Genomic DNA, 24,638 nt, shown 5'->3' with positions numbered 1-24,638 from the left:
GAGGAGCCCTGGCCTGGGGGTTGCAGCCTGCAAGCCTTGCCCAACTGTCACTCTGTCCCCTGTACAAATGATTGTCTCTCTAGCTCTCAGTCTCTTCACCTGGAAAAGACGATTTAGCCTGGCCCACCTACCTGACACGTAACATGGGGCTCAAAATATGTGGGAAACACAGGTGATTTTAAAATATGAGATTTTTAAATAAGCTTGTGGCCATTCGGCTTTCATGGGAGTAGTGCCCCCCATGGAGGATGGAATAGGTGTTGGTGACCCCCACTTTAGTATCTGGGGAGAACACCAGCAAGCCTCCTCTCTGCCCGTCCTCAAGCCTGCTGCCCTGAAGGAAGGGGGAGAGTTTTCACTGCTCTCCAAAATGGCCAGAATGGAGCTAAAAAATGCACTGAGCTCTTACCTACATACATTTCCCCTAGAATTCCAGCATCCCTGGCATCAGCTGGGTCTCCCTGACCTTTTTGTGAAATAAAAAATATCCTGGAGATATGAATGTTACCTGTAAGAGACTTGCAAAACCTTTCAAAAATAGTCTCATGGGAAGTTGAGAGAAAGGACAAGGCTGTGCTTGTTAGTTGGCTAACTACTCTGTGAGCCAATGACAGAAGTTTCTAGACCACTGGGAGTGGAGGTGTTCACAAGGGGCCAGTACTCAGGCCCAGCTGGGGCTCCTCCCAGCTTAGCTCCCCGTTCCTTCTTGAGGCTGCATGGAGAGGTGCTGGGCAGGGTCTCCCCAAAGAGTCCTTCCTGCAGCTTGAGCAGCTCGGGGACATGACATCTTCCCCCTCCCAGGTGACCGGCTCTTGCAGGTGGATGGAATGAGTCTGTGCGGCCTCACCCACAAGCAGGCCGTGCAGTGCCTCAAGGGCTCTGGACAGGTGAGTGCAACATTACTGCTTACCGGGGAGCTGCCCATCCCTCCAGAGATTTCCTGGCAGCATCGGAACTTGCAGTTGCCTCTGGGTGTGGGAGGGGTAGGCAGGAAACAAACGAGACTTTCTTTTCTGTTTTTTTTTTTTTTTCCTTTCACATCTACCTTTTAGCAGCAACTTTTCCCTGGAGGTGTCAAAGTCAGGAGGAAGCAGGCAGATGTTCCCGGGTAGGGAAGCTCACCTCCCATAGAGAGCCCTGAAAATCTTACTGTCGCTTGGCTAGAGTCTGGAGTCAGACAGTTGGACTGAGCTGATGAAGTGAAGGGACTTCTCCTGCCTGGCTCTGGCCGTCCCCTCATACCCTCAGCTCCAGCCGTAGCTGACCAATGCCTCCATCTGCTCTCAGGGCCTCTCAGCACTTGCCTCAGCACACATTGACACCCCGCCTCACCTCAAGTTCATGCCAGTTCCATCATCTTGTGTAATTATAGGACACACTGTCCTAGGGGTCCTTTAATGACAATGAGGTAGAAATCAAGATGCCCAGAGCATTAACTTCTAAGTTCTCTTTCTGTGCAGTATCCAGGCAGCATCTGGATGTTATTGTCCTCTGTTGCATCCTCCACCTGAGGGTGGGAGCCTCTGCTTGCCACAGTGTCCTAAGCCAGAGAGCTGGAATCTCCCTCTTGGCAACTGAGCAATTGGCAGAAATGCAGAGGGACCCCTGGGACCCACTCTGGCAAATAGAGGCAAGGAAGGGCCTCCTTTTGCTTCCTTGCCCAAAGCATTCTTCTAGTTTGTGGTGAGATTTACTTGTCTTGGTGACCATGGTCGACATATCTTGAAAACAGAATCATCATTTATGAGTATTCTCTATTCTTTAGAACTTGACTAACGAGCATGCTTAGAGAATGGCCAACCTACTAGGGGTGTGACAGGTAGAAACTGTCACTCTGGGGTCACATGCTTGGTGCTGAATGGCCATTTCTGCAGGAGGATGTTGGCAGGGTCGGATTCCCTGAATGGCAGCTTAGAATCAAAAGTTTCCAGGTGATGTATGGTCATGGGATCATGCTCTGGGTAATGGGAGCATACAGTGTGGGGGAGAAGGATGGGAAATTGAACCAGAAATAAAGGGGGAGGCCAGATTGACATAAGCCTGGGATCCTGTCCTGAGGGGTTGAATTTTAGGTGATGGAAAACACTGGAGACTTTTAATCAAGAATGTTGCATTTTCAACTCATGTCTTATTTTAATCCACCAATAACCTTGAGGGGAATGGACTGAAGGAAGAGGAGATAGGGTCCAGGACGTCAAGTGAGAGGGCACTTGCTCCGGTTCAGCTGGCCATTGGCAACAGGAGAGGGAATGGAGACGGGAACATTGTGGGGGATGTTTCTGGTGGAGAATATACAAGCCTTGGAAGCCAGATGTGTATTTGGAGGGTGGAAGGAAGAGAGTTGGGCTACTGCAAGTGTGGCCCCTGGGAGGTTAGCTGAGGGACAGGTCTGGGTTCTGAGAGAGCAAAGGCAAGAATAGGAGTGTTTTAGGCAGAGTGAGGAGGGGGCAGGGAGGTTGAGTGAGACAGAGAAGATGATTTGGCCTTGAATATACTGAAATGGAAGTACATGCATTACTTCCAGGATCATTTGTCCAATAGACAGTTGGAAATGTGGCTCTGGACCCCAACAAATAGGCTAGATTGGAGATTTTGATTTGAGATTCAAATGAGGTAGCTACTGGAAGTATCAAAAAATTATGAAGCATTTTCTGTATGGAGGGAAAGCCTCCTGGTTGCCATATGAGGTGTAAATTGAGTTCATCCGCCCACACTTCTAGGTTGCAAGACTGGTCTTAGAAAGAAGAGGCCCCAGGATTGCACAGCAGTGTCCTTCTGCTAATAACAGGATGGGAGATGAGTGCATGGCTGTTTCCTTGGCAACAGTCTTGCCTGGAAGGCCCGCAAGCAGTGTCTCGGCGACAGATGGTGAGAGGAGAGAGAATTGAGTGTTACTATTGTCATGTCATCCTGTGCTGCTTTTGAATTGTCATCTCCAAAGGGAAAGCAGGAAGGCTTCATCTGGGTTCTCAGAAGATAATGAGCAGTGGTGGTTATAATGGGGCCGACTTTCTGATGTGATGGAAGGCAATCTAATGAAATATTTCTGGGGAAAAAATGCATTGTCCAAAATATGATGACCAGGTATAAGTCTGCCCCGAAGCCTTCTGAGGTTTTCTGATCAACTGCTGAAATGCTTGTGTATAAGTGTTTGGGGTTGAAATTGAAATGAAAGGGTCATGACTTTTCTGACCTAATGTCCATATTTCAGCCAAGATTTTTGTGGTAAAATCTGAGGAATGCTGAAGTGGGTGAGGAGAGGAAGGTGCTCAGAAACCTAGCCTAGTTATTAGCATTTAAAAAAGCAAAACCACGATCAGTTTACAGGGATACTATAGCACATCTTCTGATGGGTTGCCTTTCTGTACTTCCCTATGGTTTTGTTTCCTGCTAGGAAGACACTTATTCCCTTAAAACAGCATGATTTGGAACTTAACCGCTTTTCAACCTCTTTATAGAGATTTTTCTGAAGGCATAAGTCATCTTGAATACACATGGTGGAGGGGGGAAGGTGTGTGCATAAAATAAGCCTGTTTCCTCTTTCATTGTTCCTCAGCTCACTCCACCGAGGACCTTTGAGAAATTGACTACAGAATGAGCTATAGTGGTCAGATGATGATGATCGTGAAATGGTCATGTGACATACCTGAACCTAATTGCTTCAGACACTTTCATTCTTGCCCCAAATCTGAGTTTATAAATTAGTGCTCTGTCCCTCTATTGGGGTGGTACAAGCAGCCGACGGGAGGCCTAGAGACCTCTTTAGCTGCTAGACTATAAAAGTTCCTGAGTCTGTGTCCACCTTGGGTGCCCAGAAGCAGTTGTTTTGTCTATGGTCAGTTCATAGGGCTAAACAAAATGGCAGCAAAAACATTTTCATAGAGTTGGCCATGATTATTGTCATGGTCTAATTATTCCAAAAGTTTTTTTCAAGTATGCTAAAACATGACTGGGGTTCTAAAAGGGTAACAGGAATATATGAGATACAAGTTTTATTAAGTGATATGGGTCTATTGTAGATGGCTATACATTGCATCTTTACATATAACTTTGTTGGCTATCTATAATTACTCTGTCCAATATGGTAGCCACTTGCCCATGTGGCTATTGAATACTTGAGGTGTGGCCAATCCAAATTGATAAAATACATACTCGAGTTTTAAAGATTTAGTTCATAAGAAGAATGTAAAATACCTTATTAATAATTTTTTTCACATTGATTGCATGTTGAAAAGGTAATATTTTAGATATGTTGGGTTAAAGTTTGAAATTACATATGTAGTTTGCATATGCAGCTCACATATTTATATTGGATGGCATTGACCTATAAAATGTATAATAGACTCCGTATAAAAGTGAACAAAATGAAACCTTTTAACATAAAACAAAAACAATTCATCTATTTGACAATTTGCATTTTGAGGCTGGCAAATTTCATCTGTAGTTTACTGAAGGATGGATCTCATTCACATCCCATATACAGGCCCCAAGTTTGAAGTCAAGCTAAAAAAGAATGCCAGTGGTTTGGGATTCAGTTTTGTGCAGATGGAGAGCGAGCACTGCGGCCACCTCAAGAATGACCTTGTGATGATTAAGCGGCTCTTCCCTGGGCAGCCGGCAGAGGAGAACGGGGCCATCGCAGTTGGTGACATAATCCTGGCTGTGAATGGAAGGTCCACGGAAGGCCTGGACTTCCAGGTGGGAGGACGTGAGGGATGAAGTCCTGTTTGTGGACTAAGGTTTGTGGGCCGAGAACGTTCTTTTCAGGGCCACCCACCCTCAGTGAGGAATACTGTGGGCTCCTGGAAATCACACCTGGAGTCTGAGCTTGAATCACATAAAGAGAGAAATTGGCAGAACATCCTCATATTAAAAATTTCACCTCAATTCTTAGGTATCTGACCTTGAGTAAGCCTTGTTTCGACTTAGGTTTGTATTGAAACTCAAGATAAAACTCTGACTTCTGTGCTAGTGAGTGAAGTGAAGTTGCTCAGTTGTGTCCAACTCTTTGTGACCCCATGGACTGTAGCCTACCAGGCTCCTCCATCCATGGGATTTTCCAGGCAAGAGTACTGGAGTGGGTTGCCATATCCTTCTCCAGGGGATCTTCCTGACCCAGGGATTGAACCCAGGTCTCCCACATTGCAGGCAGATGCCTTACTGTCTGAGCCACCAAGGTCTCCTAATACTCACTCCCAGAGATGGGCATGAAGTTTCAATGGGCCTTTTCTACTCTGTTTTCCATTTCTCTATTAAATTTACAGTTTTGGCATGTAGAGTTGTGTAGGTTGTGTTTATGATAAAAAATGTAATAAAAAAGAAAGAAAAAAGTGGACACTAGAGGAGAAGAGGGAAGCAGAGGATGAGATAGTCAGATGGCATCATTGACTCAATGGACATGAATCTGAGCAAACTCCAGGACAGAATGAAGGACAGAGAAGCCTGATGTGCTGCAGCCCATAGGGTCACAAACAGCTGGACATGACTTGGTGACTGAACAACAACAACAATGTTTATGACATAGCATCTCAATGAAATATTGTACATATCAGTCAAGGTCCTGGCAGAAATTGGACCATTTGAGAAAGCTTAATAAAGGTGTGGGGGTTGTTGGGAAACTCAAGGGAAAGTGTAGAGCCTTGGGGCTGAGAACAGTGGATGCAGTTATCTACCCTCTCCCCCAAATCCAGAGGGAGTGGGTAGAAGCAGTTACCAAAGTGCAGAAACTGAGTGAGTTGGGTAAAGTAGACTCGCTGACACGAGCTATGAAATTAGCAGAGAGATATCATTATTCCATGATAACCCCATCCATGGGCAGGAAAGCAAACCTGGACCTCCCCCTCTTCCTCAGATCTGACCCCTGCTCACCCACTTGTTGGCTGAACCCAGCAGAAAGCTTCTCTGTAGCTCATGATGCAGGTTCACCTCCAGGGCACAGAGCAAGGTGCATGAAGGAGGGATGAGGAAGGGTGCAGAATCCTCAGAACAAGATTAGAGGGGGGATGTCTCCATCCATCCTGCATCCTTCATCTGATCCAGGAACTGTCCTCTGAGAACAGCTGCTGGGCCAGCAACTGTATGATGAACTGAAGACACACAGACAGACAGTTTGTAGGGTCTCAGAACCCATGGGGCTGGTGGGATAGACAAGAGAACAACACTCACTGCGGGAAATAAGTGTTATGAGAGAGAAAAGCCCCTACTCCACTGCTTGCTCAAGGGAGCTTGGAAGGAGCCCCTTCTGTGGTAGTCCATTGTAGCTGGGGGTATTGAGTAGGATCCAGATCAGTGATTCCCAGGTAGGGGTGAAATTGCCTCTTGGGACATTTGGTGAAGCCCAGAGACATTTGTGGTTGTCACAGCCAATGGTATATAATGGGTAGAGACCAGAGATGGTGCTCAACATCCTGCAATGCATAGGACAGCTCTGACAACAAAGTTATTTACCCTAAAACGCCAGTAGTGTGAGACGTTGAGAAGTCCTGGTCTAGTTAGGTAATAAAAGCTCCTCAGGCAACCTTACGCCTGGGGCTTTGAGAGGGTGGCTTGGAGCAAGACGTTCACCATGGTGGGAGCTACAGATGTGGGTGCAGAGACAAGAAAGTGGGAGAGAGACAGCAGGTAAGACCAGGTTCTGGGTCCTGTGCTTATGTTGAGGGTGAGGTGAGCCAGAGAGGGGGTTCAGCAGAAGAAGAACCTGATGATATCTGCATTTTGGAACGATTGCACATTAGCAATGTGGAGGAAGGGAGGTGGGTGAGGGTGGAGGAGCCAGGGAACAGAGAGGAGGTCACTGCAGTGTCACCGGTGAGAAGTTCCGAGGGTCTGAGCTGAGGCTGGGCAGAAGCTCGGGGCTGAGGTCAAGCTTTAGAGATGAGAGTGGTGGTGTTTATGTGACCGATGGCTCCTGATATGAGCGGGGTAGAGAAGTAATGAACACTGAGATGGGAAGAGTCATTTGCTAGAATCATTCTTTCTCTCTGAAGAAGAGGCATCAGTATTGGCAGATGCTGCTGTGAAAAGGCCCTGAGCAGACCTTGGTCATTTAAAGCTCAGCATTGGCTCATCATTTTGTGGCCTTGGATCCATGCATTTGGGGAAGTCAGGCCCACAGCAGTGCTCTCCAAAGTTCTCTGCGGCCAAGAAACAGAACGAGGTAGGCAGAGGAGGGGCCAGAGAGATAGTGGGGAACACAGGAGAGGATACCCCCACAGCCAGGCCAGCCCCATAACTAACCACAGATTTTGGTTTCTGGTAGGAGGTGCTCCATTTACTTCGAGGAGCCTCACAGGAAGTCACGCTCCTGCTTTGCCGACCCCCTCCAGGTGCGCTGCCTGAGATGGACCAGGGCTGGCAGGTAAGGGGTGCTGCCCTCTGCTCTCTCCACATGCATCATGTTCCGGCACCCCTTTCTTGTCTGGTGGGTCCTGAGAAGCCTAACTTTTGCCTTCAATAGGGTTCAGTGCTGTCTTATTTCACTGGGGCAGGAACATAGCTCACCACCCTAACCTCAGTTAGTCTGTGACAAGCTCATAACACTCTATCTCTCTCTTCTCTCTGCTCCTACCTCTCCCAATATTTGGGTCTTCCCATAGTTGGTTACATATTTATATCTTGACTGTGAAACTTCTAGAGCTGGGTTCTCTGGCATCAGAGGCAGCCAGGCATCAGAGAGGGAAAACCAGGGGCAAGGGGAGTACATATAAAACCAGACAAAGGGAAGGTAAGAATTCCCATTCTGAAGAATGAAATGGAGGGGAAAAATAGGTCCACCCTTCTAAAACATGAATTAGGCATGTGTGGTCTGGTGCTGAGAAGAGAGGCATTGGAATCTGGAAAATTCAGATTGCTATGTTGATGCCTGTTAGGTTCTTGGGAGAAATATAACAAATAGGATATGTGTGTGCATGTGTGTAGAGAGAGAGAGAGAGAAAGAGAGAGAGAGAGAGATATTTAGGAGTTGACTCAGGTAATTGTGGAGCTTCAGTTCAGTTCAGTCTCTCAGTTGTATCCCACTCTTTGTAACCCCATGGACTGCACACCAGGCTTCCTTGTCGTGGGGCTTGGCCAGTCTAAATTCTGTGGAATAGGCTGGCTGACTGGAAATCTAGCAGAGAGCTGATGTCACAGTGTGAATCCTAAGGCAGTCTGGAGGCAGGACTCATTTTTTCTTGGGGATCTCAGTAATTTTTCTCCTAAGGCCTTCAACTGACAGAATGAGGCTCTCTCACATTATAGAAGGTTATTTGCATCACTCAAAGTCTACTGATTTATAGACAACTCTCATTTAAAAAATACCTTTAGAGTCACATGTAGATTTGTATTTGAACAATTATCTGGGTACTATGGCCTAGCCAGGTTGACACTTAACATTACCCATCACATTGCCACCTGTTGAGTCTCCAGGACACAGAGCCTGTAATAGAGACTGGAGTTCAGGAGGTGAATGAGGACAGCTCTTGGGAACACCCTTGTGAAGGTGAGAGAAGCAGGGCTGGGCAGAAGGGGAGGTAAATGAGCTTCAGCTGCAACAGGGGCTTCAGCTGACCCCAAAGGGAACTCTGAAGCTGAGATGGCCCCTCAGAACTGTCCTTAACTGGAACAAAAGAGCCTGTACCTTTGCTATCTGCACCAAACAGCACTGGGGTATGAGCTGCCCAAGGGAAAGGCCTGACTTTGGCTGAGGCAGTTCCCTTAAGCTGAACACAATTCCTGGGAGGGACTTGCTGTGAGTCACCAGCAACCAGCAGACCTCCCTCACGGAGAAGGGTCTGCGTGGACACCCTGGAATCATCTGTACCTGCTCTGTTTGCTGCAAGGACCTTGGACACTTGCCTAACTTCTCTAGGTCTCATGATTCCTCATCTGAGACGTGGATAAGCCATGTGTAAAGTCAATCACTTATCACTGAGGGTTACAGTTGGTAGAGACAGCACAGGGACTTGGTGACCCACGTATTCTTGATGCTTGGACTCTAAGAGGGCATTTTATACCAACATTGGTGAGACAAGAGCTATAGGAAGGAAATCAGAGACCTGCTAGTTTGGAAAAGAAGGTCGATGATAGCAATTGTGTTAAGCAAGTGAACAGGGTGGGAGAGGGTCAGATTTCACACGCTCAGAGGTCATCAGGCCAAGGGGCTGGTACCCTGTGGTTTTGTTCAGATATCTGGTAAATGCCAAGGAAACAGTTGTCCTGTCCTGGAGATGAGCTTCTACCAGAGAACCCAGAAGTGTCCAATGGAGAGGGTTTGAGGCGAGGAATGGTGGGCATGCTTCTTCTCTCTTCATACCTGAGGGCCACGTGGAAGAAGAATTTTCATTCATTTACTTGGCTCCGGAGGCCTGTTTGAAGACCAAAGAAGGGAGACTTTAGTTTAGGACTACAATAGTTACGAGAAGAAGGCAGCTATGCAAACATCTGGAGTTAGGTCATTTCAGGCAGAAGGAGTAGCAAGTGCAAACGCTCTGAGACAGGAATGACCTAGATTTTTGAAGGACACAGAGATAAGGATTGTGCCTGGGCAGTAGTTAATGAAGGGAACTGTGGAAGGGGAGGAGGTGTAGAGGGGGTTGGGGACCGCATCATGTAGGGCTTGTAGGTTTTGGTAATGTGCTGATTCCATCCTGGCTGCCGTGGGAAGCCACTGGGCTAGGGGGTTGGGAGGATGAAGGGTGAAGGATAAATGTGGCCTCATCTGGTCCACACTTAGGAGAGGTCACTTAGGTTGCTGGGAGAGATGGAATGGAGCAGGTAATCTGGCAGTGATTTAGGTAACATATTGTGTCTTAGACTCGGGCTGTAGCCAAATAGCTGTAAGAAGAAGTCAGATTTAGGATACTCTGTTAAGTAGCCTTTGACCGTGTGGATCACAATAAACTGTGGAAACTTCTTGAAGAGATGGGAATACCAGACCACCTGACCTGCCTCTTGAGAAACGTATATGCAGGTCAGGAATCAACAGTTAGAACTGGACATGGAACAACAGACTGGTTCCAAATAGGAAAAGGAGTACATCAAGGCTGTATTGTCACCCTGCTTATTTAACTTATATGCAGAGAACATCATAAGAAACACTGGGCTAGAAGAAGCACAAGCTGGAATCAAGATTGCTGGAAGAAATATCAATAACCTCAGCTATGCAGATGACACCATCCTTATGGCAGAAAGTGAAGAGGAACTAAAAAGCCTCTTGGTGAATGTGAAAGAGAAGAGTGAAAAAGTAGGCTTAAAGTTCAACATTCAGAAAACTAAGATCATGGCATCTGGTCCCATCACTTCATGGCAAATAGATGGGGAAGCAGTGGAAACAGTGTCAGATTTTATTTTGGGGGGCTCTAAAATCACTGCAGATGGTGATTGCAGCCATGAAATTAAAAGACACTTACTCCTTGGAAGGAAAGTTATGACCAACCTAGATAGCATATTAAAATCAGAGACATTACTTTGCCAACAAAGGTTCGTCTAGTCAAGGCTATGGTTTTTCCAGTAGTCATGTATGGATGTGACAGTTGGACTGTGAAGAAAGCTGAGTGCCAAAGAATTGATGCTTTTGAATTGTGGTGTTGGAGAAGACTCTTAAGAGTCCCTTGGACTGCAAGGATATCCAACCAGTCCATCCCAAAGGAGATCAGTCCTGGGTGTTCATTGGAAGGACTGATGCTGAAGCTGAAACTCCAATACTTTGGCAACCTCATGCAAAGAGTTGACTCATTGGAAAAGACCCTGATGCTGGGAGGGACTGGGGGCAGGAGGAGAAGGGGATGACAGAGGATGAGATGGCTGGATGGCATCACCGACTTGATGGACATGAGTTTAGGTAAACTCTGGGAGTTGGTGATGGACAGGGAGGCCTAGTGTGCTGCGATTCATGGGGTTGCAAAGAGTCGGACACGACTGAGCGACTGAACTGAACTGAACTGAACTGAGAGGTAAAGCCCATGGGAGGATTTTTGGCTTAGACATTGGTGTGAAGACTGGGAGTAGAATTGGCTCAAATACCACTTACCAAGATAGGATGTGCTTGGAGGGAGCAGTTTAAGGTATGTGGAAAGAAGCAGTAGTTCTTGATAGCATGTAAACAAATGTTTAGGGAGCATTCAATGGAGATATCTGCTAGGGCTGGAAAATGTGAATTTGAAATTACCAGCAAATAATGCCACTGAAACCTGTAAATTTGATGAGATCATCTTGGGGAGGAATACAAAAAAAGTCAAGAAGAGGGTTGAGAATTGAGCGATGAGACACCCCAACACTGAGTAGTCTGGTCCAAAGAAATGAGATAACACATGAGACTGAGAAGGAGCCTTGGAGGTGATTCAGATAAGGGTGGAGCTTAGGGTAAACTCAGTGTTTAAGTAGAGTAAGTGAGTAAAGGACATTCTCAAGAAGGAGGAGGGTCCAATTATGTTGAACATTGTTGAGAGTTAGAGATGAAGACAGAGAATTATCTTTTGGTTTTTGAATGATGTAGGTAACTAGAGATCCTAATTATATATCTTTCAGTTGAGTGATGGGGACAGAAGCCTGGTTCGGGTGGGTGCAAAGAAGAAGAGGTGGACACGGAAATAGCAAGTCTAGGCACTCATTTGAAAAGCACAGAAAAGGGGTGGATTGGTACCAACTCTGGTACAAAAGCAATATTTAGATTTTGCTCAATGTGCACCATGGATCCAATAATCCATAGTATTTCTTTCATAGACACCTGTGCTCACAGCAGACAAAGAAATCACCAGAGCAATATGCAGTGACTTGGAGCAGAGCCCCAGTCTGGATCAAGAGGACAGCCGGAGGGACAGTGCCTCCCCAGACACAGGGGAAGGCCTGGGTCTCCAGCCAGAGTCTTTCCAACAAGCCAGCCAAGAGGCACAATGGGACCAAGACATAGAGAGACCCTGGGCCGCTTCCTTGGCTGGTCCTCAGGATTCCTTCCCTCATTTATGCAGACTTCACCAAGAAATGGAGGCATCAACACTGGCTACCTCTTTGGAGGAGGATTTGAGGCAAAACTGTGATTCAGTTTGTGATATCAGGAGACTTGGAAGGTAAGGCTCAGTCCATTTGCAGACGTATTGTAAATTGTATGCATGTCATTGCTAGAAATTACAAGCAAGCAATTAATAACATGGCTCAGATGCTTGCTGGGCCTGAATGGTTCTGGGCATTTGGAGGGGAGGATAAAACAAGAGAAACCTGAAATCTGGAGCTGGGGTAATCACAACTTGTGAGATTTTGGGAAAGCAAACCCCACCCAAAGTTCCTCCAGTATCCTTGGAGACTGCAGATGGCAGGCCTCGGGATTTCTTCCTCGCATACAAACCTTTGTTCTGCATCCCTCCTGGCCTCTTAAGCTTTGTGGTAAGAAAGAGTTTCCCTTGTCTGCATCATCACTTCTGTAGCTAATATGATGCTTTATAATCAACAGAAACTAAAAAAAAAAAAAAAAAACCCAAAAAACTACATCTTCAAAACCAGACTGAAACCTTCATTTTTTAAAAAGATTAATTTATTTAATAGTATTTTTTGGCTGTGGTGGATCTTTGTTGCTGTTCGCGGGCTTTCTCTATTTGCAGTGAGGCAGGGGCTACTCTTTCACGCGGTGTGCAGAGCTTCTCATTGCAGTGGCTTCTCTGGACACTCGGGTTTCAGTAATTGCAGCTCACAGGCTCTAGAGTGCTGGCATGTAGTTGTGGTGCCTGGGTTTATTACTCTGAGGCATGTGGGATCTTCCTGTATCAGGGATCAAACTGGTGTCCCTTGCACTGCAAGACAGATTCTTAACCACTGGACCACAAGGGAAGCCCTGTAATGTTCATTTGAAGAGCCATTTGTTTTTAACTTAGTCTGCATTTTTGTGCTCATCCACCCCCGAGTATTCCCACTTCTCAGTCCTGTTCTGATGGAAAACAAACTCTTTCATTCACTTTGATGAGTATTTACTACACATACCAAGGTGCTTGGAAACCTGTTAGGAGCAAAGAGAGGGGTACGGTTATGGAGAAAGGGTTCGATATTGCTCCTAGGTATGTTGGTAGTTAGATGCATGGGTACAAAGCAGCCAAACAATGGGGAACAATGTTTCATGTTTGATATTGTATAAACCCACTGACATTAAATGGCTCTTAATTTTTGGCCTCCTAGAAGGCTGATAAGGGCAAATCTATAGGGACTAGTGGGTGGCACAAACTATAAAGCAATTGGGGTAATGCAATTAAACAGGGTTTGATCTGTGACAAAGATCAGAAGCCAGGCATGTTTCCTAGAAGCATCCAGATAGAATTTTTTTTAAAGTATACTGTATTGTTCCAGCCAAACAAAATTCAGCTATGTTAGCTTCTCCTCTAATAGAACCTTAGCTTGCACTTAAAGCATATAGTTAGTGACTTACCCCTACAGGAGGAAAAGCATGGCACATGACCAGCAATCTCTGGACACAGGTCCCCCAGATCCTGGGTAGGGTCAGAATTAGGATTCCAAGGTGGGATTGTGGTTCTTTGTGGATCTCCCTTGAATGTCCACAGGTTAGTTCTGAAGTGACTGCCCCAGGTAACTGCCTCTTTGTTTCTGGCATCCTTGAGTGAAGTTTTCTTTCAGTGGTTTAGATAAAAAAGATCACATTCTTGATCACATAGCCTTGGTTTCAGCTCTACTACTTACTAGCATGTCTGGAGAATTGATTTCTCTGAGCTTGAGGATTCTCAATGTTAATGAAGACTTCGGTAACTCCAAAGTGTGCCATGCAAAAGAAATAACGCATGCAGAGCGCTAGCCCAGAGCCTAGCACACAGCAAAAACTCAACACAAGTTAGTTTTCCTTCTCTTTCCTGAGCCATTTCCAGCTAAAGACAGATCCCAATCAATTGAAATTCCCAGCAAACTGCCAGATCTTACCATCTACCAGGTGGTTACTTCCTACAGCCAAGTGGCTGCCAGCACCCTTGCAAACCCAGAGTGTTCATGGAGAAGATGAAATTCTACTTTTCTTGCCCTATTCTCTTCTTTTACCACAGTGTACACATACTACTGCCATATAGTAGTAGACCTCTGTAAAACATGTAAGAAAGCAATACAGTATTTGACTTCCTATGCCTCTTCTTGCCTCACATCTCTTTTCCCACATCCACAAGCAAACCCCAGGTCAGAGCTCCAAGAGCAGTCGGGAGCCTGGGTGGAAGGGTGGATGGAAAGGCAGTGATTCTCCCTGAGGTAAGAATGTCACCAGAATGGCCAGCATGTCACCCTGGAGATCACCAACACTTCTCCAGACACCCAGCAGCTTTGCCTCTTGCCTCTTAGGCTGATGGCCTCCCTGGATCTCTCTCCTGGTAGGGCCAGTAGCTAGAGCCCCAAATTCAATCTGGAGAGCATGGAGATTATTAGAAAGATTGGAGGAGCACAGTCGTGGGAGGCAAAGTGTGGACAGCCAGGCACTGCCCTGTTGTCCCTGCTTCTTGGCAGGGAAGGTGGGACAGGTTGGCGGCTGAGGGGTTGGGAGAAGGGAACAGAGTGGGTCTGGGCACCAGGCTGGATTTCCTGTCCTTTGGTAAAGCGTCCATGACGTTCTCTCCCTATATTTACAAAGAAACACATTTTTCTACACAATTTGGTTGAGTAGTTTAAGGTTTTAAACCAATTTTTTCTTTAAAGTGCTTAGAGATTTTAAAATATTTTCTTAAAGTGAATGTCCTTACAGAGTATAGTCCCTTTTTAAGCACATGAGAGTGTGTATATTTACAGGAAATACACATTTACTTGAACCCTGTATCTCTCATGAGCAGAAAGGACATCTCTTTGACAGCGAAACTCAGGTTGAGACAGCTACTCTGGCTCTACCGGAAGGAGGGCCACCTGCATGGGTGTTTGGGAGCTCTTGGCTATAGGGAGTTGCCAGCGCTGATTTTCAGGGAGAGACGTATTGCAGGAAAGGGAATGGGAGGGCAGAGGATACTGACAAAATCAACCTGTTGATGTGGGGGTGGGTGAAGAGGCTGATACACAAGGACTTGTGTATTTGGTACAAAGATCAACCTGTTTGCATTTCTTTTAGATTTTCCTACTCATCATCTCTAACCAGACTCTCTACAGATATTTTCTGAGTACCTTCTTTGCATGTTGGAAGCCCTATGCAAAATGCTCTGTCATCTTTATGAACTGCTCTTTCTATTAAAAAAGGAGTGTGTGGTGACCTTTGGAAGCCCTTGGAAGCCTTATTCTTTCACCATTGCTTCTGCAACTTCGTCGCCAGACAATGAGTCTCACCGTTCATCTGCTTCCTATGTCACACAGGGAGTAAATGTTACTCCAGCTAGCTGCCTCTCCAAATAAGCACTTTTGCGATGCTCAGAAAAGGACCTGATATTTGCACAAAGTGCTTTGAAGGTCAGATACTTGAGTTGTTCTGAGCCTCTTGCTTTGGCCCTTTCCGACTAATTCCTCTGTTGAAAGAACTATAATCATAGTAGTAACCACGGCCTCCTTCATTTACTGAGAACTTACCCTGTACCAGGAGCCATGGATGGCTGTATCAAAATTATTTAACTTAAGCATTCCAACACTCCTATAAGTTTCTTGACCTTCCCATTTTTTCAGATGGAAAAACTGAGGCTCTAAAGAAGTTAATAAACTTGCCGGAGGTCTGACTGTCTTCCCATATGAAGCATGGGTCACAGTTCTGCTTTTGATCCATGTCCTCTAGCGAGTCCCCCCACCATCTCCAAGACTCAGTAAGGAGCATGCCCACTCTCATAACATTCTGTACTGTAGCACTAACTACCTGATTGTAACATCTGTTCACTGCTCACTCTTCCCATTGAATCACGGACTCCTCAGGGTCAAGGGCCATGCCCTGTTCACTCTTCACCTCCTGGCCCCAGAGGAGTCTCTGGCAGGAACTGTTTGAAGCCTGACTGGCTTGCCTGTGACATGTCATGACCAGCATCCTGAAGGCAAGGGAAGGTGGGGAGCGGGATTTGTGATCAACTCTGGAAGACACGTGGATTTCTGTCTTCTAGTCCTGAACTGTACAGTGATAATGAGGAATGGGACATGTACCGTCCACCTGGAACCCCTTCTCCTATCTCGGAGAATGAAGCATATCTGACTATCAGCCCTTCATTGGGAGACCAGCTACCCTGTGGAGAATGTTTGGAGGCAGATTCAGGGACCATTCCCTTACCACAGTTCTCTTCCTGGGGTAGTTTCTCACAGACTTGGCCTCCAGAAGTGTCCCATGAGAGTGAGAGCGAGTGGGAAGACCTTGAGGAGGCCGAGGACCCAGATGACAGCACCCTCAGGTGGGTAGCACTCTGGGTGGAATGATGCTGGGCTCAATTCTTCTAGAGGGAGTCAGTGTCTCTACTTTGGCTGGGTGACGGTCCATGGGCATTACAGCATTCTCCTTGCATCCCCTCTGGGGTCACACCTCTTTGTGGTACTTAGCATATTCCATGATCCAAGGCGACAACCCTACGCCCTGACACATCACCCTATACTGATGACGCATTCAGAACTTTCCCAGGGTCATTAGTAAGTAAGTGATGGAGTCAGAATTCAACCCCGGGTCTCCCACTTCATGGACCCCTGGCTGAGTGCTCTCCTCTGCTGCCTCCAGCATGTGGCCAGGCCCACTCTCTCTCCTCGGCTCTCTCTCTCAATGGGTTACTTTGTGTGCTTCAGCCTTCCCATGGGCTAGATGTATTTCAGAGAAGAGTCTTGGTGACATGTAATGTGGCCCTTCTCAATAGCCCCTGTGGTTTTAACACAGTGAGCTCTTTCTTAATCAAGAAAGCCAAACTGTTCACACAAGGTGCTACCAGAAGCTGGGATGACCAGGCTGGAGTCAGATCAGATAGATGAAGATGTGGAAGGAGTAAGTGTCACAAAAACTGTCAGACTGCAAGTAGAGAGGGTTAAACTCTTGAATTCTGTTCATGTGCCTACAACACAGGTAGTTCCAGTATTTGAAAAATGCTGAATGTTCAAGAAGCTTTTGCATCAACACATTTTCATGACCCACTGAAACTTATCAAGGCATTGGCTGTGAAGATTTAGGTATAATTGAAACACACTCTTTCACTTTCATTTCATTGTGCCCCAGCTACATTTTCATCACAAATGATTGAACTGGACTCTCAAAGGACAGTGGCAGGCAAGCTGATCAGGTGGGTGGATATTTGAAATTCAAATATGACAAGTGGGCTGGTTCTTATCTGAAATAGGAAGCAATGCGTTAATAGAGAGGATGACATGGAGGCTTTGAAGACCCTGCATGCCATTTATGGGAAAGTTGGACACTCTGACAACTTTAAGAGTGATGCATTATGGGTTCACAAAAGTGTATAGCAAGCAGAGAGCAGCTTATGTGTGGAGGGCAATCTTCCCAGAGGGGGCTCCTCAGGGCTGGGGAGCTAAAAGAAAATAGGGTGGGCAACGCTTTGGGGATACATGGGGAAACAGTTAAGGACTGAAAGTGTCAGTACTTATGAAATGTCCTAGGAGATCTGCAGTGCCCTGAAGGGAGGAGGCAGAGATCAGAGTCGTGAGAGCACAGCTCCAAGCTAGGCTCCTGACTAAATGGCCTGCAGCAAGTGACTTTTAAACCATCTAGTTAAGTGAAGTGAAAGTTGCTCAGTCACATCCAACTCTTTGCAATCCCATGGACTGTATAGTCCATGGAATTCTCTAGGCCAGAATACTGGAGTGGGTAGTCTTTCCCTTCTCCAGGGGATCTTCCCAACCCAGGGATCGAATCCAGGTCTCCTGCATTGCAGGCAGATTCTTTACCAGCTGAGCCACAAGGGAAACCCCTTTAAACCATCTAAGATGCAGCTAACTTACTGCCACGTGGAGATAATGAAATCCACCTCGTGCTGTCCCTGGGAGGGTTAGATGACAATTTGAGTCACGTGTTTAGCACACTGTGTGACATGTAGTAAGAACTCAAAAAGTGTTAGCTACTTTTAATAGTAAATCATAAAGGAGGAAATTACAGCAGTGAGATGATGCAAACTTATTAATGCATCGATATCGATACACTGCCTTTCTTTTTTCGCTTGTAGACAAAGAACTTGTGCCCGAGCATGGGGTTTCAGCTGGGGTGAGGAGAAGCACTGGTTTATGGCAGAGATGTCAAGATTCAGGGTGGACTGAATAGCCCTCAGATGGACGATGGCTTGGGATGCAGTTAAGCTGAGTCCTGTCATGGTCACTTGTTCTCCCTGCTGACAGAATGTGGGCCTGTGGGTGGGCAGTGCTCAAGCTGTGAGTTCCCAGCCTGGGCTCCATGGACTGCCCACAGTGTGCTTCGAGGCAGGTGGGGAGCTCTACAGTTAGAACGTTGACTTGCTGCATCTTTTGGAAAAAGTAACTTTTAACATTCTCCAAGTTCTCCAGGAGAATAAATCTCCCAAAGGTTAAGGGCCTCTGTTGTATACATTTTCTCTTTCATCCTGGAAGTATGGAGACGTTTTGGAGGGTATAATGGGACTTTGCTTATGGATGGAATCATGCATCCTTTAAAATTGTGTAACAAATTATTTTATTTGGTTCTTTTAGATATTAAGACAGTAATAGTATATAGGTACTTTCTATAAATGATTTAATTGAATCTTCATTTCAACTTTGAGTGGTATTCTTATTCCTCTTTTTTAAACGGAGCTTATAAGGTTTATTTAATTTGTCTGAGATCATGCAGCTATGAGGGGCAGATTCACACCGCTGCTGTCTGATTACCCTTTTGGTGCATTTTTACATTTCCCCTAGAATGTGCCTGTCCACGTGGACTTATATAACACACACATCTTTCCATCACATGTCATGCGTCCTCCTGCTTCTCTCTTCTGAGGCTAAAACAACCACTGCTGTCCAGTAAGATTAAAAAGACAATTGAACTGCTCTGTTTAGGGAAGGCTGCTGGCCAAATGGCAAAGCAACCCAACAAAAGCTGCTATTGTTTTAGGTGAACAGAAAAAGTGGGACATTCTCCAGAGGCAGAACCCGAGCGTTTCTGCCTGGATGTCCTTCTGACCCTGATCACATGGAAGAGCCTCAGATGTTGGTCTAAAGATTGTACCCACATACTCTACAATCAGGAAGGAGGCTGGCAGGGCTCTGAGAAGGTGACCTGGGATGGAAGGTCTGGCCCACTTAAGAAGTAACTTCAACAACAACAAAAAAGCATGCCTGTCACTTCTAAAACTCTTTTTTTGAATAGTGATTGTGACCCTCTTTAGTTCTGGCATTTATGTTGAATAAAGCTCTGTGTGTACGTGTGTGTGTGTGTGTGTGTGTGTGTGCATGCAGGCACATGCATGTGCCCCCGCGAGCTCAAAGTGGGACTTACCCAGGTGAAAGAGTTTGAGAATCACCCTCTCACATCAAGATAAACCTGTAAAGGGTACGTTCTTACGGTACCGTAAGTGTGCACTGGTCACACTTTCTGGGACACATGCTTTGTTGCAGCTGGTACTTTTGGGTTCTCCATTGGTTGAAGGAATTTCCATGGTATTCAAAGTGCCCCCAGATCCCTTCAAGGAATCTGATGAGAGACTTAGCTCAAAGGCCATGGGAGTAATATGTTTTGTTATCGGTCTGTGTTTTTCCCATGCAATTCCAAATGGTTATACATTCTTTTAAGAACATTTTCCTTTTTGGGCTCTGATTCTAAAAATTATAGGAAAGAAAAATAAGATGGGACCCTCTAAGAAAAAACGAAGAGTGAAATGGCAGATCCACTATTACCAGATGGCCATCACCATAGCAAAAACTAAAATCCTAAAACTTGGAGCTATCAAATGTACAAAAGAAACAGACTTGGTGGACCACAGTGTGAGCCCAGGAACCCTGAGTGCTATATAACAGGGGACTTATGGCAGTCAGTGCCTCAGTGTGGGGGAAGAGGCCAACTTCATAGGTAGAACTGAAATATATAGGTGTGGAGGAGGAGGCCAACTTCATAGGTGGAACTGAACTAGCTGGGAAAGATGACTTAGATTCCAAATTCACTTCATCTGCTAAAATTACATACAGTTTGATTTAAAAAAAAAGCATAGGAAAACTGGTAGAAAATAGACTCTGGTTTTATCAGATCTACAGAGGCATAGTAACTTTCTCTGGTAGCCTGCAATAGACAAAGCATATAACAAACAAGAACTGCAAAGTTGACAATATTGGAAAGGCTAAAACTTCTGTTTAGTAACAATGACAAAATTAATGTAAAAATAGGAGCAGTGGATAGGGAAAACATTTACATAATTGTGAATACAGATTAATATCTATAATATTTAGAAGGGTCATTATAATTTACAATAGAGTAATAAAGTATTTAAATTGACAATGTATATGATAAAAATACAAGTGGTAGATACATTCTAATAAAAAATAATGAATGCCAATATATACATTTGCATCCACCACATTTGCAAAATTTAAAAAATACTATCCAATTTTTGCAAAATTTTGGTGAATTTGGTATTCTCATAAATATCAAAAGGCATAAAGATACTTATGCCCAATGACCTAACAATGATATTCCTGAGAATTTATCCCAAAGAAATAATTCAGAATAAGAAAATATCTGTTTAAGATGTTTGTCTCATTATTCTTGATTAAAACAGCAAACTAAAAATGGCTGGAATGCCTTAGAATATATCAGCAATAATATAAAAAACAATTATTTTTGGTAAAAAAATAGAACAGAAATGGTAATAGAATAAAATATGGCAATACTAAAGATAACATGGTGAAAAAGAGCAGTTCTAGTATATTAGCACTATTGAATATCATGCAGTCAAGAAAACAAGTAAAATAAATACTGAAAAGTCACAACTTAAGAAAATGTTTGACATAATAACTCCAAATTGTATGCTAGTTGAATAAAAAGCAACAGAAAAGCATGTATGCACACAGGAATACAATGAAGAGCAGGGAAGGTGAACCAATGGAATATTAGTAGAAATTGCCCAGTGTTTGGGTGATGGACTTAGGGGAATATTTTGTTAAAAATTCCTTTACTTTTATATATTTATTACTTAAATAATGAATTTTACATTGAAAATTAAAAAATTTGCAACAGCAGAGAGAAAGAACAAACAAAAACAATGACAAAGGTTTAAAGAAGCCTGTGCTTGAAAATTTAATTTATGAGCTCTTCTCTATGTACTTTTATTTCTAATTTCCTGTTTTCTTTATAATAGAAGGGATTCCCTGGTGGCTCAGAAGGTAAAGAGTCTGCCTGTAATTCAGGAGACCCAGGTTCAATCAGGAAGATCCCCTGGAGAAGGAAATAGCAACCCGCTCCAGTATTCTTGCCTGGAGAATCCCATGGATGTAGGAGCCTGGTTGACTGCAGTCCATGGGTCACAAAGTGTCAGACACGACTGACTGACTTCACTTTCACTTTCTTTTACAATAGAAAAATCTGATAGGTTATTTGGAAAGAAGTTTGCAGGCATCTGAACAGTTTCGTTTCCAACGCTCTTGGGGCTGGAGTCAGCCCCCTCGGGGCCCTGTTGCACAGTTTCATGGACCTCAAGGTTAGGGGATTAATCAAGTAGGCAGTGCAGTGAATAAATAACCTTATTTACAACTTTGCAACTGCTTGCAGTCCTCTGAACTCTGGTTTCTTATTTTCTCTTTGGAAAAGAAGTGGGTGGCTACAGTTTCAAAATGAATCCTATCTTTCTCCTTATAGGAAAGGTCCTTCCCCCTCCCTCCAGGGTTGTTTACTCATTTTGAGCCATATATCTTGAAGGACTTGTTCATTTGCCTTAAGTGAACTTGATTTCAGCTGCCACTTCCTTTGTTTCAGGGCAAATATTAGAAAGAACACTGTGGTCCTAAGGGACTCAGCTCATTGCCTGCAAACTGCTTCCATGTCTAGTTTCTGTATTGCATGTTCTCAAACCTGACTGTACCTGAGAACCAATTATAGAGAGTGTTAAAAATAGAGGTCCGCTGGCCTCAACCCTGGAGAATCTGAACCAGCAGGCTTGGCTGAGGTGAAACCCAGAAATCTGTACTTTTACTAATGTCAACAGAGGATTGTATGTGTGTCCAAATTTGGGAAACACTGATGCAAGCTTTTCAAGATTTTCCCAGGTTCTCCCATCCTTCCTTTCTGCCAAAAATATTTATTAAGCTTCTATTATCTTCCAGCACACTATTTGTATTAGGTTGCTCAAACATACACACATTCATCACTAAACTGCAGAGCAAAAGTGGCCTTCCCAACTCAACATAGTAAAGATGTCAATTCTCCCCAAATTAATTTACAGGTCTAATGTGATTCCTATCAGATTCCCAGGAAAGCATTTTGTAGACATAGATAAGCTTATTCTAAAATCCATTTTATAAATTTTATTTTATATTTTTATTTTAAAAAATGTTCTGAAAAGGTGCAAACCCTAGAGCAGCTAAAATAATCTTGAAAAAGTAGACTGAAGTGAGAGAAACCACTGTACTAAATAATAAGGCTTACTATATAGCTACCATAATCAAAGTATAATCTATACTTTGTCAGTATAATCTATCAGAGGGATAAACATATAGATCAATGGGACAGAATAAAGAACCCAGAAATAACCCTGCACAAGTATTCCCAACTAATATTTGACAAAGGTACAGAAGAAATTTAATGGGAAAAAAAATGGCCTTTCAATAAATGAACATACATAGACAAAAAAAAAAAAAGCCAACAAAAAAAAAAACAACAGAAATCCCCCATTAACCCTATTGATTTTACACTTTAAACAAAAACAAACTCAAAATGGATCACAGACTCAAATATAAATGTAAAACAATGAGAATTTTAAAGGAATAAAAGAAAAGGATTGGGTTCTTGTGTTGCTGCATTGCATGCATACTCAGTCATGTCCAACTCTACGAGTTCATGGACTGCAACCCTCCAGGTTCCTCCGTCCATAGGATTCTCCAGGCAAAAGTACTGGAGTGGGTTTCCATTTTCTCCTCCAGGGAATCTTCCTGACCCAGGTATCAAACCTGGATCTCTTGTGTCTCCTGCATTGGCAGGCAGATTCTTTACCACTGTGCCACCTGGGAAACCCTGAATTGGGTTCTAGAGCTAGGCAATGAGTTCTTAACACTTGACATCAAAATCACAATCCATAAAAGGAAAAATGAAAAATCTATCCTTTTCTCTGTGACAGTTTCTATTAAGAGGATGAAAAGATAAACTGTAAACTGGGAGAGATTATTTGCAAGCTATATATCCAACAAAAGACTAGTATCTGGAATGTAACTCTCAAAATTTAACAGTAGAATATCAAAAAATCCAATTAGAAAATAGAAAATGAACAGATATTTCACTGAGGATTATATATAAATGACAAGTAAGCATATGAAAAGATGTTAAATCTCATTAGTGATCAGAGAAATGCAAAGTCAAACCACAGATATCTTTATACATCTATCAGAATGGTTAAGTAGAAAATAATGACAATATCAAATGCTGGTGAAGATATGGATAAACTGGTCATTCATACATTGCTGGTGGGAATGTAAAATTGTACAGTCACTCTGGAAGACTGTTTGGCAATTCCTTATAAAAAAGTAAATATACAATTACCATAAGACTCGGCAACTGCATATTAGGCATTTATCTCAGAGAAATGGAAACATATTCACACAAAAACTTGTACATGAATGTTTATAGCATAGCAACTTTATTTGTAATAGCCAAAAACTGCAAATAATCTGGATGCCCTTCAAGCAGGTGAATGGTTAAACAAACTTTGGTACATTCACACCAAGAGGAGTAAACTATTGATTCATGCTGGGATGCATCTCTAGAGAATTATGCTGAAAAAAAAAAGTCAATCGCAAAAGTTTTCACAGCATGATTCCATTTATATAGCATTCTTAAAATGACAAAGTTATAGAAATGGGGAATAGATTCGTGGTTACTCTAGATTTAGGAGGAAGCAGGGGAGGAAGGGCAGGTATGAGGGAAGTGGGTGTGGTTTATAAAGGGGCACCATTCTGATGGTGATAGACTGTTTCATATCTTGACTGTGGTGGTGGATACATGAACCTATTCCTATGATAAAATTATGTAGAACTTTTTAAAAAAATTGAAACACAGCTGATGTACAGTATTATGTATGTAAATTTTAGGTTGTATAGAACTTAAAATACACACATAAAAATGAGTACAAGTAAAACAGAAGAAATCTGAGCAAGAGGGATGGGTCCCATCAATGTCAATATCCTGGTTGTGATGTTCTGCTAGTTTTGTAAGATGTTACCACTGGGGCAAAATGAGTGAGTAGTACAGGAGATCATCTGTATTGTTTTATATAACTGCATGTGAATCTACAATAATCTCAAAATAAAAAAGTTTAACTTTGGAAAGTGGTCTTCTTTACTCTGATTCAACCACGCCATGACTGCTCATGTATTGGCAAGGCGGGTTCTGTAGGAAGTTTCAGAATGACCTGAAGGTGGCCCTTCCTTCATTTGAAAAGAGGGAGGGCATTACAAATAACTGGTGAATGGCAACTTCACCCAAGCCATAGAGCTGCCCTTGGAGGTATCTCAAAAAGGAATTCTTAGGAAAATTCTTAGGGAAAGCCCAGGATTTTCTCAGGACAAACAGTCAGCAGAGGGTCCTGTGTTGGGTTCTA

At 43.9% G+C, this 24,638-nt stretch overlaps 1 protein-coding gene across 2 annotated transcripts in view; it reads left to right on the top strand.

Moving 5' to 3' along the window:
• FRMPD2 (FERM and PDZ domain containing 2) overlaps window positions 1-17,156 on the top strand; it is a 67,103-nt gene extending 49,947 nt beyond the window's left edge. Inside the window, exons 23-28 of one of the 2 annotated variants that reach the window (XM_020916259.2) lie at window positions 802-887; window positions 2,721-2,868; window positions 4,484-4,698; window positions 7,259-7,357; window positions 11,701-12,044; window positions 15,047-17,156. In XM_020916259.2, coding sequence (XP_020771918.2) covers window positions 802-887; window positions 2,721-2,868; window positions 4,484-4,698; window positions 7,259-7,357; window positions 11,701-12,044; window positions 15,047-15,095 — 941 coding nt within the window. In that variant the 3' untranslated portion in view covers window positions 15,096-17,156. Of the gene's footprint in view, window positions 1-801; window positions 888-2,720; window positions 2,869-4,483; window positions 4,740-7,258; window positions 7,358-11,700; window positions 12,045-15,046 lie in introns of those variants that run through there. The other variant, XM_070470993.1, reaches the window with a different exon arrangement.
• Window positions 17,157-24,638: the final 7,482 nt, after the last annotated feature.

The sequence above is a fragment of the Odocoileus virginianus genome, chromosome 7 (genome assembly GCF_023699985.2).
Source record: "Odocoileus virginianus isolate 20LAN1187 ecotype Illinois chromosome 7, Ovbor_1.2, whole genome shotgun sequence".
Classification (NCBI taxonomy): Eukaryota; Metazoa; Chordata; class Mammalia; order Artiodactyla; family Cervidae; genus Odocoileus; species Odocoileus virginianus.
Note: the sequence above shows the minus strand (reverse complement) of the source record. Positions and strands in the feature narration are given on the sequence as shown.